Source organism: Sipha flava, unplaced genomic scaffold (genome assembly GCF_003268045.1).
Source record: "Sipha flava isolate LNK unplaced genomic scaffold, YSA_version1 233_pilon_pilon, whole genome shotgun sequence".
NCBI classification, from domain to species: domain Eukaryota; kingdom Metazoa; phylum Arthropoda; class Insecta; order Hemiptera; family Aphididae; genus Sipha; species Sipha flava.
This window is the reverse complement of record NW_020272873.1, coordinates 667,964-683,085: the sequence shown is the minus strand read 5'-3', so window position 1 is coordinate 683,085 and position 15,122 is coordinate 667,964. Positions and strand designations below refer to the sequence as shown.

Sequence of the window (15,122 nt, the reverse complement as noted above, 5' to 3'; positions counted from 1 at the left end):
AGTTATCAATTATATTATTTTACATCCGCTTTATTTTTTTAATACCTGCACCGATTTCCGATTATCTATAAACGTAGTATTTAAAAAAAAAAATTCTTTGTGCTCATGTCTTGAGTATTATGCTATACACCGTCGACCATGTAAGAACGGAGACAAGCCTCGATTTCAATTGAACTCTTTCATATGTTGTATCGTTTAGAGAACGGTAGGTCGTTATTAAAAATTGAATGGATAATAATGGATTATTCTGACGAAGAAATGCAATATAGTATATGTTCACAAGGCGCTTTACTTTCTGGGCAAGCGTTCATAACAATATACGGCTTTTGAAAAGAAAAACGACCCGGTTCAATTTTTGCATTTTTAACTCTACCATTGCTGTCAGAAGTTTCTGACTCGTTCGGAGGTGGTTTTCGTTTATAAAAAAAAAAAAAAAAATCGTGAGATCGATTTATTCACACCGAATATACACAGAGCAACATGGGATTATTGAATCACGATAACGACGTCGTCAGTATTTTACTGATTCACCAGATGAGGACGAAACGTTAAACTTCTTCTCTCTGGGGAACAATATATTTAAAAGGTATGTATTAAGGTAATTATTTTAGTCACCCTATATGGTATCATATAAAGCCATTGAAGATATAGAAAGGGAATAAGGGTGAGAAATAAGCGGTTTTTGAACTCATATGTGATGTACGTGTGCGCGTTACACTATATACGTAAATGACGTAAGTCTCGTGTAGTTGTTGAACTGTAGCATGTGTATACGGAAACGCTACAAGAAGAAATCGCAAAAGAACACGAGAGAAGAAATACGTTTTTGGCTGTACCGACATGTTAAGTAAACATTAATTTGTACAATTTTCCGTATTATAATCTGTATCAACCATAATATTCAAATATATTATTTATTGTTGTATTTCTTAAAAGTGACAAAATATATAAAATTAATTGAAATTGGTTTGAAAAGTGGTTTCTCTAATAATCCAAATGTGCAATAAAAAGTGATTTTTTGAAAAACACATTTTTAAGGGCCGTAAGGGCTCTCACTAATGGTAGAAATTCGTTTTATATAACGGATCGTTATCCGTTGTAAAGCATTGAATTGATTAGTATGTTTGTTTATGCACCGGATAATCATCCGTTAGATGATAAGTACCGGATCGCTGTACGTTGTCTTCTTGGTACTATTTTAAAATAAACTACTCATTTATAAAACAATTATAAGGCGAGGTTGATTCTATGGAATAGTAATATGAGGTCCTGCAAAACTATTTAACATAAGACCAATTCAGGCATTTCAATCAATCTTTTTAAGGCTACTAACACATGATCTCTGGTACGTTTCAAATATTTCCCAACATAATGACTTAAAAATAACAACTATCACCGAACTAGCTAAAACAATATATGTATAAGCTCTTTCATCACCATTTAAGCACACATAGAAACTATTACTGATATCACAAATGTCTACCTTCACTCAACCTAAAAAACTCATTTCGCAGACTTAAGCGAAAATAGTTTAGAGATAAATAAAATTAAAGAGGTGTTACCAGTGGGTTACTTCTTCAACATGTTATTCATGTAAATTTAATCTCTGTTATCAAATTTGCTTATTGTAATTTAATTGTTTGTACATTGTAAATTTTTGTTAAAAAAAAAAAAAAAAAAATAAATAGTTATTAATTGTTCTAATCAAAAATATTATCATATTTCTCGGGTGAGTTTGGGTGATTCAGATAGTACAATATAATACAAAATGATATGTATATACATAGCGAAATAAGAATATTTTTTTTAAAACATTTAAATCACAGATGTTCATTTGTAAATAGAGGGTCAGTATTATTTCTTTCAAGCAATCTCACAGTAGAGCACGTATATTACGTGTTCGTCATGTGCAAACCTACATAAAAAAAAAAAAAAAAATAGGGAATTCGACTGTGATATTATCGTATATATAAGTGAACACGCCCATGCATACGACGACGGTTGCCAGGACAATGTTTAACATGATGATGCACGATGGGCGATTTGGCGTTTTTCAAGAAACCCGTTCCCGGATAATTATTTAGTCCCGTTTCCCGCAGTATATCCCACGGTAGGTATCCCGCAGTCACGGGAAAACGGCAAAAACGCTTACAGAAAATTTGTTTGGCAAACATTTTCGACACCGTCCCTCCCAAGAGCAATCAAACACGGACAAATAATGCGGAAATTTGATCTACTCACATCCATGGGCGAGTAGGGTGCTTGTTTCGGTACGCATTATTTACGGTTTGACATGGACATCAAGTCGAAATTCTGGGATTGCAAAAGAAAAAAAATATTCACAAACAATTAGCATTCCGTTTATTTTTTGAAAGTGAAAACATTTGTGTGATAATTTTTTATAATATTTACCAAGCGAGTTCCTAGTAAGCGGCAGAAAAATCAGTAAGATAATATGTAGTACACCTCGATAATAAACTATGCAGACTTGTATAGCATAGCATTAATTTCCTCGATCGGTTTACATGATTTTGGAGAAAAAATTATGTATTCAACCTAATGTTTAGTAGTTTTTTAGATTTTTTTTTTTACATAGAAATTTGTATTTTCGTTCGTGTGAGAGTAATTTTATCGAATTTTGATAAATTAATGATTCGACAAACCGGTGTTACGGCTATGACAAATTTTTGTTAATACGAATCCATTAAATATTCTACGACTCAGCTATAAGACTACAACCAAACTGTTTATGATTATTTATTAATAAGTCGACCTCTACATTAATGTATGACATAAATAATATAAATAATACATAAATACATACCTACGCGTTTTTAAAGAAAAACTGGATTTTGCTGAACTCTTACTGTAGAATATTATAGTAAACATGTACTTATAACTATAGGTGTTTAATCAAATCAAAATCGTAACAAAACATTTTTTATTACAATGTTCTATAGGATTTAATATTTAGTTAATGTCATATATGTCAATAATATTTATTTTCCATCTTGTTCGAAATCGATTTGTTTAGATATTATTATTAGGAATCAAATTTCTCACAAAACAACATTCTTTGTAAATATTATCAGATGCTTGTTTTTTACGTATTATATATCCATTAGAATTTCTAATATTATTAATTTCTAATAATGGAAACGTGATCGTTTATGGACATATTTTTATGTTTTATAAATCACTGTTCACCAAAATAGTATTGAAATGTACTATACGGTTTTTGTTGAAATTAAAAAGAACATGTATTTTTCGCCCAATAATTATTAAACAAAATAAAAATTATTGGTAATGTCTTTGTATTATTGCCATTGGATAGGTAATTTAGTGAATGATTGATTTCTTTTTATGATACGAGGTCTAATGTTAAAAGGTTATTAATATTGAAACGTTTAACGCTTATGTAAACATAAACAGTTTGTTAATATTTGTATAAATCATATATATTATAAATCTTATATTTGTATAATTTACTACGAGATACACTGTGCAGAAATCGTATGATTTTTAACAATGATCAAATAAAAGCATTCTACCAATGTTTGTTTAATACGTCGTTGTCATTGTACAGCTTTTTGAGACATATGAAACTTTTCAATCAAATCAGCAGTGTAACGTATATGCCCAGATTATAGTTATACTATGTACTTAGTCACTTTTAAACGTGTAAATCCCCATCCTTTATATAATGGACTTCACGTTTCAAAAGACTCGAGGGGATTTTCCATAATAAAACCCATACTTCAAATTAGGTGCTTAAAAAAGGGTCCTATTTGATTTTAATTAACGCGAGCGCTAAAAGGAACAAAGATTATCTTTTTTTCCAAGTATGCTATATCCGCATAGCTATGCGAATATTTATACAGGGCATGTGTTCTCCAAAAGCTTTATTCTGTCTTATATATGGTACGTATAATAATCCACAAGATCAATCATAGTCAAGTGGCAGTAATTAAAAAAAAATTGTCTCAACTCTTATCTATATTTTTCTTGTGACTAAGGGCTGTTATCTTTTGTTTTTTTCTAAAGTAATTACCTGTAAATTCCAGTCGAATCCTCCTACGTTCACGCCACCAGCGTCTCTGTAATGGAACTCCAGCGACGAATCGTCAATAACATCGATAACCGGACACACAACGGTGGATGCTTCTCTTGCTATCCTGTCCAACAATGGCTCAAGCCAGCCTAAGAAAAACAAAAAGCCACCCAAATGGTCACAACCTGCATGTCATCATGCTGCATTTGCACATAAATATCAATATTGTAGTCTTATAGGCACCGAAATCGCAAGACCGTATACCATCAGACGAGTTAATGATTAAAAACAAGGCATCGAAATGTAAAAGAAATAAATATTTGGCAAGCTAAAAACATTTTTACGTAGCGCAAATTATGTTCACTTTGAAAATGTTCATGTGATGTGATAATAATGTAATATTAAAACCTTTTAGTATGAAGGTTCTGTAAAATATTTTAATAGCGTTATTCAATTACTCCAGCATGGTGTATTTATTCAGGTCCATCAAATTGAAAGGCTATATACGTACAGCTGAAATATTTACTATTAGCAAAATTAACACACGATTCTAGCCGATTAAAAGTAAAAATACGAACGGTAGAAAAGTATTAATATATTACATATGCTTTTTTTTATAAAAAAATATTAAAAGTATAAAACAAAGAAATATTTGAATTATTATGAAACTTGAACAGTATATATTTTGTTAACGGTGTAACAAAGCATTGTTTAAAATTCATCAACTTAAAATTAAAATTACCACAGGAAAAAAAGGAAAGGTCGCTAACGGTAAACGGAAGAGAAAATATATTATACACTATATGAAAACAGAATCCGTTAAGTTAATGGAAGTCAACATGATGACAAACCTCGTCCAATAGTACGGAAACGCTAGCAAAGCTGTAGCCAAATATGCCGCTCAGAATAACACAAGATTTCAATTGGCAACTGTGAAAGCAATTTCAAAAAAAGCCCATTTATATTATATTATTATTATAATCATAATGAAAGCCGTTTATATAATACAGTCGTGTCACCCACGTAGACGGTGGTACGAATATGTGTGACGGGCACGAACGGATTTCGAAACAATTTGGACGAATGTTTATAGTTGCTGGTGCATTATTTTTAGTCGGTTTTCATCAATTGAAATATATGATTTGGTTCCGAATCTGTTGTCCGTGTGAAGAAGGGAGGGACCGTGGTGCGAATGTGTGGTATGGCGGGAATGGAAACACGAAAATGAGACATTTACGTGAGCCTTGCAGATTGTATACTTTTATTGACCAGTAAATTCTCGTGCAAATTGCCATTTCGAAAATCCGCATACGTACCAAACCCACGGTGGGATGTCTTCACCACGCGACGGAAAAAACGAATCGAGTAAAATAAAACATAATATTATTATATGATTGGTCCGTGTGTTGGCAAATTTTTTTATTTTCTTTTACCTTCGGTGCATTCGCAATGTGAATCGAGGTAAGTGAGAACGGGTGCGGAGGCGTACCGCGCACCCATCAGTCTGGCTCGTATCAACCCTTCTCTTTTTTTGGCGCGAACGATCTTTACTTTAGGATAGTTTTCCAAGTACTCCTCCAGCTGGGTTTTGAGATGAGCTACAGAGAGAAAAAAAAATATTATAATTGAAATACAGATCAAAAAACGCATTTGACTGATATTCTTTATTTTATTATTGAAATATTTTTTTATTTTTATTTTTTGTGCACCACTCGATGGTACTACGTGCGAGAGATTTACACGCAAGGCACGCGATAATGATTCAATGATTCGATGAGGAATTCCTAGTTGAATGTCAGTGACGTGGTAATTGTTCGTCCGAAGAATATTGCGCGCACGAAAATTGCACGGTATGACGAATTAACAAATATCGTGATTTCATCCGCATCGTGGTTAATTGTAGCCCGGCAGTAGCACACGCGCGTGCATGTCAAACACGTCGCCGCCGCCATTATCCAATGGTCGGTAGAAATTCGTAATTGAATAATTCGTTTCTGGAAGGCGACGGCGTATGTTTATGTGTACGTATTAATTATTTCCAATATGAAACTCATTAAACGAGATGCGCTCGTTAACATACAATATCTTCCGTCAACAATCCGTACTTTTCCCGATTCCAAAAGACGTGTTGCGTGTACTACGATTTTATTGTATTTCATACCTACATATACACGTTGTAAACCCAAAAGTCCGAATGTCGAAAAAACCAGTCAAGATACGATTGCAATGGTTCGAAAATACTTATTACATTGTTTTGCTTTTCTGGGAAAATGTTACTTTAAAATGCTACACCAAAAGCAACATTATTATTAAATTTATTATTTCGTTCGAATCAGCACGGGAAAACGAATTAAAAATATTTAACTGCCTGTTAGTTAATTATTTTTAACTAAAAAATCAAATGAAATACGATCTGTTATATGCAGTAAAATGAATAAAGCCCTGCAAAAAACGTCTAAAATAATAAAAAGGGGAGAAAACGGACAAAAGAAAATTTGTGTAAGCAGTTTCAGAGTGAAAAATTGAAATAAAAACCTAAACACATTTTCATAATGGTTTTTTCCTAGATTTTTAAAAAACAATATTCTTTCGATTACATATGATATTGTAGCAGAAACATATAAAATCCTCGCTGTATAGGACATAGTATTATTATGATCGTTTTAAAACGGATTTAAACATAACATAAAGTCACGTTGTGATGGTATTATATATTATATTTTACTTAATACCATACAATAGGTGAATAATATTATAACACGTGCCGAGGCGGCAGAACAATTTCACAGTGTAATAATGTTTATGGGTCGCATTATTATTTCACACAGTGAAAGGATGGCATAGTTATATGTGTATAGGTAGGCGGACGGAATCCGTACACTAATTATTCTGGAAATGTTAAATGGCCGTGTTCAATTGATGAAAAATGAGCATGGTAACGAAATAGTGCGATTACATTGTTCGGATACATTGATTACAATGTTCAGTGATCACAACAACACTATAAATCAACTGCTATTTGCACTCAGTCCTGTTAGCAAAAACATCTTTATAACTCAAGAGACGATAATATATTAAGTGTTAACAATGCAAAGTGATGTTTTACAATTCCCGTGAAACAATAGACGTAAACAAGTGTGTACGTAGCAATCAGTTGATTTATATTGTTTATACACATACTACCACATATTATATACACATTTCATTTCATTTCATTCACATGGGCTAAGAAAAATTATACCTATTCTTAATGTTTTTTTTTTTGTCTATCAAGCTCGTTCGAAGTACACAATTGTAAAAATATTCGATTTCAATTTTGAAACAAAAAAAAAAAAATTTTAAAGCTCTAATCCGATTTAATTAACACTTATGTAATATTTACGAACACGAATGACAATATTCACCTTGTATAATATTTAGGTATATATTTCACGGTACATTAACAAGTTCTGATTTATTTTGGACGAATGATAAAAATCGAATTGTCATTTTCACGTGCAATACATTATATTGTACTACACGTGACTCTACGTTTTAGTTATTCTCTGCGCGTATAGAATCGTCTCGACGTGGACTCATTCAATGGGACAGTCTGACGCTTCTCTCAGATATTTATCGTCAAATCATTATTATTTCGGCTTTACATCGTCATCGTTTACACAGAATCTATTCAATCGTTCATGTACCGTATAAGGTAAAACGCACAGATGATTGTTGCTGAAAACAATCGACGTTACGATGACGTTGTACTGTAGAGGTGGTAGACTGCGGAAAATATAATCCGCACCGCGGCGGTGGAAATAAACAACAAATTGAAATGTGTTTTGTATTATACAGGCGCGTTGATAAGTATATATATATACAAATACATATCGACACGGTCGATTTGGCCACTAAAGAGATTGTCGGCGGACCACATCACCGGAGATTGATATTCTAATCGCAAACGTTATATCGAATCGGTCATGCGGCATGACAAATTGGACTGCGTCGTAAAGAAGGTGAACGCAGGAGTGATTTGTTGCAGCAGCAGTAGAACTAGGCAATCGAATTACCTACCTTACCCACGTCTCCCACCAGCCGGTAGCCCTTTCCTTCGCGGTGCCACAGCTATATGCTCATGCGACGAAATCCTTGTGTATATATATACTTATATATTGCTTCGTCCTACCAGGTTACTTCCCCGCCGCGACCACCGGTTCTAGTTCGTTCGCTCATACTCCGGAACGCGTTACCGCCCATTAAGTTTGTCTAAAGGTCAGATTTATGTTTGGCGTTTCCTCTTTCTCTCCGTCTACATATTTCTCTCGCTCTCTACGATTCTCTCGAAAATTCACCCACGAATAAGACGTATCCGGTGGCAGTCAGGGATTAATTGGGTCGAAAGCTTTTAAATGACCAGAAGCAACGTGTCCGTTCGTCCGAGATCAGCAAGCGAAAATCAAAAGGCCAAATTTATAGAAGGTCGGTGTGCGAGGATCATTGCTTTCACGAAACCGGTGTATACGCATAAATAACGATAAATCGATAGCGTGCCACTCACATCTTGGGGTGGTATATCTTGACTATAAAAACAATAACCCTATCTTTGGGTCTTTATGTACATAAATATATATCTATAAGTGTACACCGCATTTATGATTTTGAGAAGACGTTCATGAGAAGAGAAATGTTTATGTCATTTAAGCATAAGAAATATACTTAATTTACTCGGGTGGAGGAAATTATCCACTGGCAATCTTAGACTCTAAGAGGTAGATAGTGTGAAAATAGCAGTAATAGCAATGAACACAAGAAAGAAAGAGGAAATAAGGCTGAACTCAGTTGGCGGGAAGGCGAGAAATACAATGACAACAGTAACAAGAATTCGAAATAAACTTTATTTTACTTTGTTTCGCCAACACCGGGTATAGGGTCCACTCTCTATTTAACTATAATCTCTAAATAAAGAATATTTTTATGGAACCTTTGTGTTTTCATTATAAAAGGTTTCTATGTTTCTATTAAATAAATAAATTTTATATTATTGTTCTTATTGTTTACAAGGATTAGATGTGTATGGTAACGTAATATTAGTAATAATACTCGTAGGTATAAAATAAAAAAAATATAATATAATGTATATTATTTATAATTTATAATTATACAATATTAGTATAAATAAATACTTGTATATTATTACAGATTTAGTAACATACTTATTTGATATTTGTGTAAATTAGAGTACAAAAAAAAATCGATTTTCCATATAAAATATAATTCTATTTTTTTTCTAAGAACAATCAGGTTTGCTAAATAGAGATTCAACTGTACGTACTACGTACCCCCGTTAAAATGAATAGTTTTTAGTAACTTCATTTTTTTCAATAAATGTATGTATAACTATTGAAAGTTTCGTAAATTGTTTTTAAGCAATCGGAAAAGTTGAACAAATACACGTACCTGCGATATTTTTATTTTTTGAACGATAATCTAATATCATTTCGGACCTGTTATACAAATACAATATATAAATATGGTACAACATTCGAAATAAAAACAAATTATTAAGTGCAGATCTCTATTATCTAACCGTCTGCAGTTAATTTTGTCAATTTTAAAAATGTAATGTAAAAAATTAATGGTGCTTTATAAACAAACTGTTCTGTATTAAATAGGTATTAAATAGTACCAAATGATACATTTTTTTCGTCTTGTATAGTTTCGATGGCACGTTAACGGGGTTCTTCCAATTTTCGTAGTTGTTTTATCTTGTGTTTGGCAAATACGTATTAACACGTACAAAGGTTAATTATCGATTTGAAATGTGAGTGAAATGAAACGATCGAATGCTGAACTGTTCTGCATTTCATATGCAGGAAATCTCGTGTCGAACCAGTCGTTATTAAGACCCCTCCAAATACGTTGCTCCTTTGGGGATTAAATGCCAAGCGTATGTGACGACTTGTTAGATGAGCCGAACGATCAAAAAATTAATCGTCGACTGCGATGACACTACCGTGCGGAAAATGGCCATCGGCTCTACCCGTATACGCCGAAATACGATTAAGTATTCAAAATAAATAAAAACAAGGGCGATGGGTTGATTACAATCAATACAGGTATTCATTTTACTTTGTATGCATTTAAAAAATTGCATTTCGTTCGTTTTTGGAGGCGGAATATTACATTGGAGCATAAGTAAATGCAATTTACGATTTTGCGCTCTACACGTCATCATTATTGTTTACTACCATCATTTATCCACTCGCTGAACACGATTGTTCACTATAATTATGCATACATGACGCGTATATACATTATAATGTTGTTGTCGCAGCAACCACGTGTATATTTTATTGCGTATTTGTGTGGCGTATCGCTAGTGTATCACAATTGCCTACCCGAGACGCCGTCTTATGCGCTGCTGTTTACATTGATAAATCATCGAAGTTATCATTATTATAATATAATATTATAATAATCATTAATATACTAGCCCTCAAGACACGCATGCCCGACCTATTTAACGGTTTTCAACATGTTCGAATACATACATTCTCACCGAGATTACTGGCTATACGTAGTATAACCCGAAGAGACCCTAAATAAATAGTTGAAAGAGAATAGTAGTAGTCACGCGTCGACTATCCGACGGTACTGAAAGGAATAATAAAAAAAAAAAAAAATTGAAAAACCTAGTTCCAACAAAATATATTTTAATACACACTTTTGTAGGAGACTAATTAAAAATGAAATTGGCCGTAATACGTTTACACAGTTGGCCGTGTACTGTTAGGGACTTTGAAGCGTTAAAAAATCCATATAAAATATAATGCAATTAATCAAAAGACAAAATTAAATTTCTCTCCGTCATAATAAAACATAATAGTTGAAGTAACATAATTCCCAATACGCCAATGGTATTTTTTGCATTCTGAGTATTTAATGTAAAAAAAAATTAAGTAATATATAGAATAAATTATAATTAGAACTAATTTTTTTTTTATAATAAAATAACGCATAAACTATTTTCAACTAAACGCAAAAAAAAAAAAAAATAATACGAAGAATTTAAGCTATTTTAATAATGTTTAAAACATAAAAACATTATAATACTAAAATATATGAAGTTTAATGGCTATATATATATATATATATAAGTACTTATAGTTGCTTTAAATCTTTTTCTGATAGTACAGATATTTTTATTAGACATAAATATTAAATTTAATTTAACGACGTAGAAAAAAATGGTAATAAATTGAATGTTAATATTAAATTAAAACTATATCTTTACTTCCACATTTTAACGATTGCAATAAATTATAAATACTACACCGTAGAATTATTGTCACTAAACTATGCAAAAACTTTAAAACGTTGTATTTTTTAATCATTATGATTTATATACATAATTTGTTTTTTTTTTTTTTTTAAATAAAAAGGCAAGTTAGGGCCTTTGTATGGTATTCGAAATATTAATATTCTGTTTCTGAGGCGCAGGATTTCTATAAACTTTATAGAAACATTATGATCAACGAGATAGTATAGTTATAAACTCTTTTGCACACATAAACAACGGAATCAGTTAATTTTTTACTCGGAAAAATTCGCCCAACAATCAGCTGAATTATTTATACTATGTCTAAATAATCGGTATGACGGTAGTGATGTACGTATGTTATACAAAAATATTGACTCGTCCGTTTATTATTTTTTTTTTTCAAATATTCGCCATCGTCATTTTTATAACAATAGTATAATTATGTTATCATAAAAATCCTAGATGATTCGACAATATACCAACACTCATCACATTTATTATTGATTTACTATTTCGAATAAAGATACTCACGCATGTCGGAAAAATCATCAACTAGAATAATTTCCCGGATGAGATGTTCCGGCGACCGGTCCAGGATAGAATGGACGGTTCGCAACAACACGGACCACGCTTCGTTGTGAAAACACACGACAACGGACGTCTGAGGTAGGTTATCCAAATACCTGCCTGGTTTTTTACACCTGAAACAGAAAACAAGGGAGTCAAAACACAGGAATTTATGTATTTTCGAGTTTCAGTTTATTGATGAAAATCGAGTTTTATATTTTCTTGGGTTTCGGCAAAATGTTTAAAACCAAGTTTTAGGTTTTCTAAAGTTCTTACTTTCGAGTTTAGGTTTTTGTAAGTTTTTTGAGTTATATTAACGAGAATAATTAAGGTTTGCTATTTAAATATATGGAATAATAACTTTAGATCAATTAATGTAATTCAGTCATGTATGTAGATAAATGGACAATTATTTTTTGACAGTACTTGTTTAATGTTGTTAGGCAATATAGAATAAAGACAGTACACAAATCAATTATAAATAATAAAGATGAAAACAGAAATATTTATCAACAATGTAAACAAAAATATGCCTTACATAATTCGTTTTTAAAAATAACCAATGACATATTACTGACTATGTCTATTCAGAATAGTATATTCTAACTTCAAACTATTAATTTCAACTGCTGATATCTTCGACGATAACGATAGAAATTTTATAAATTAATTTAATTTTAGTATTAAATATTTTGAAAATGGGCGGCAAAGGTTGTATTTTGAGAATCATGCCTAATCGTCGTATCATCGTCGTGCTTTCTGAATGGGGGAAGGGGAAATGGAAGGATTTTACTCCGCTAATGGTTTCCAGCAAAGCAATGAATATCTATTACACGTGTGCGGACGTCGTCCTGTCATCAACTGACGCATTAGGCTTCAGCTAGCCCGTGTTTTCCTTTTTCATCCCGCACGTCTTGCGAAAAATTACTCGTGACAGTTATGGAGCTACGTGTCGGCATCATACGCATTATATTTTTATATTATACTATTTCGGGCGTGAAATCCGATCCCGTAGTCAGTAATCACACTTTGCGCCACTTCCGTGATAATTTCACACACATTGGAGGGGACATAGCACCTTTTGTTATATTATATATCTAATAATCGAGCTGCAGTAACGCGAGTGTGGCATAATTGATTGTGCACGCGCAGACTACACTTTTGATTAAATCGTCATTGCTACACGTTTGAAAGTTTGGCCTCCCCAAAATATTGCAATTTTTTTATAAATCTTTGCCATTATTTTTCAAGTTGTTTGCAAGTATTTTCAAGTCAATTTATAGAATTTGTAAGTCCAAATTTTCACCGTGAAACCAAAAATTTAAAAGTTGGATCAACTTCACACAATTCAGTTGTTTTAACCTAGAACTTCGGAATAAGAACTAAACGAAATGATTAGCAAGATTTTGCAAATTCTTAAAATGAATTTACATATCATTCAGTTGGCCATTAACTTCTGAAATTGGTAGTTGGCGTGATGTCTGATCTGAAATGGTGAATTGCTTATCAACGAAAGCTAATGATAAGCAAAAATTAGCAAGTCAAACAGTTAAATATACTACTAGAAGTTTTGGAGAATTAAAAACAGATAATAATTTTAAAAAAGTAAGATTGCTGTTGTTTCAGAAAAAAATGGTTTTAGTGATCCTAAATTACTACAAATAAAATCAGTTTCGTTTAAATGAGGTGGTGGTAAAAACAAGCAGTACAAACTTCAAGAACATTTTCTTATAAATGTATTTATTCCTATGGATACAATAATAATGTGAATGAACAGTAAAGTCAAAAAAATGTATTTTAGTTTGTTGAATTCTATATATAATGTCTTATTTAATGACAGTCCTACTCGTATATATCAGTCAATAGAAGAAAATTTTAATACATACAAAGTCAAATCAGATGATTTATCAAGTGAGATTAAAATTATAAATAGAATATTTATAAATCTTGATTGTAATTAAATTATAAAAAAATCTCAAGATTTTCAGAAAGAATTCTCATGTTATTCAAATATATTGATGATTTGTTTAACCATTCCCAAAAATATTACATATAATAACATTTCTCAGCTTTACGATGATTTAAAACATACTTAAGTCATAATGCGCCAAGAACGATTGATCAGTTTAGTATTTTTATATATAAAAAAGAATTCCGTTAACAATAAAATTGACAAATTGATGCTGAAGCTTAAATAATAGATTGTCATTTGATATTGAAGTATGTATTAATTAAATGATACAGTTATTCAGTTCTTTTTTATGAATATAAATGATTAAAAAAAAAAGGTACCTAACATATAATACTAATATAATGTATCATAATTGAAATATAAAGAAACAGTTATAAGTTAAGATTTTTTTTTCTTTTTACTAGGTTCTTTTGTTGTAGCTGTTGTTAAATATTAAAGGGAAGTGGCCGGCAAATACTTGCTATAATCATTAGCTTTCACAGATTCCCACTTTACAGTTTCAGGTAAAAATATCATGCAAACTGCACAACTTCAAAAGTTAATAGCCAACTAAAATACTTGAAAATTCTGACTAGTCAATAGCTTTCGTTTAGTACTTGATTTTAAAGTTCTAGTTTAAAACGGGTGAGCCAACTTCATTCGAACAAGTTCAAAAGATTATAGTGGCCAACTTAATGACTTGCAAATTCTAAAAATAAAATTGAAAATTCTTGCTGATCAATAGCTTTCGTTTGGTACTCATTTTAAAGTTCTAGGTTAAAACTGATGGGCTAACTTCATAAGTTCAAAAGCTTATAACGGCCAATTGAATGACTTGCAAATTTTAATAATAGTTTTGTGAATTCTCATCAATCAATATTTTTCGTTTGGTACTAATTTCAAAGTTTTAAGTCAAAAAGGCTGGACTACGTAAGGTTGGCCCAATTTTTAATTTTTTTGGTTTCACGGTGAAAGTTTGGTTTTGCTAATTCTAAAACTTGCAAAATAATGGCACAGATTTATAAAAAATTGCAATATTTGGGTGGGCCAACTTCACGAACATCATTGCTCCTCCGAAGGGATAGATCGTCGTACAATCGGATGTGCGCTTTTTCCGCTCGGGAAAAGCACAGTTCGCGTCGAAATAACTTAAACGTTATACCCGTTCAGAAAACGGGACCGAGTAGAAAAAAAATCCGTTTATTTATTATACGGCACTTTGTGGCAGGTCGTATATCACACATACA

At 31.8% G+C, this 15,122-nt stretch overlaps 1 protein-coding gene across 2 annotated transcripts in view; it reads right to left on the bottom strand.

Moving 5' to 3' along the window:
* LOC112683714 (putative polypeptide N-acetylgalactosaminyltransferase 9) overlaps nt 1–15,122 on the bottom strand; it is a 133,663-nt gene that overhangs the window by 34,384 nt on the left and 84,157 nt on the right. For both annotated transcript variants that reach the window (XM_025554862.1, XM_025554861.1), the window contains exons 3-5: nt 11,889–12,058; nt 5,485–5,649; nt 4,052–4,200 (exon numbers count right to left, since the gene is read on the bottom strand). In XM_025554862.1, the coding sequence (XP_025410647.1) occupies nt 4,052–4,200; nt 5,485–5,649; nt 11,889–12,058 (484 nt within the window). The remainder of the gene's footprint in view (nt 1–4,051; nt 4,201–5,484; nt 5,650–11,888; nt 12,059–15,122) is intronic.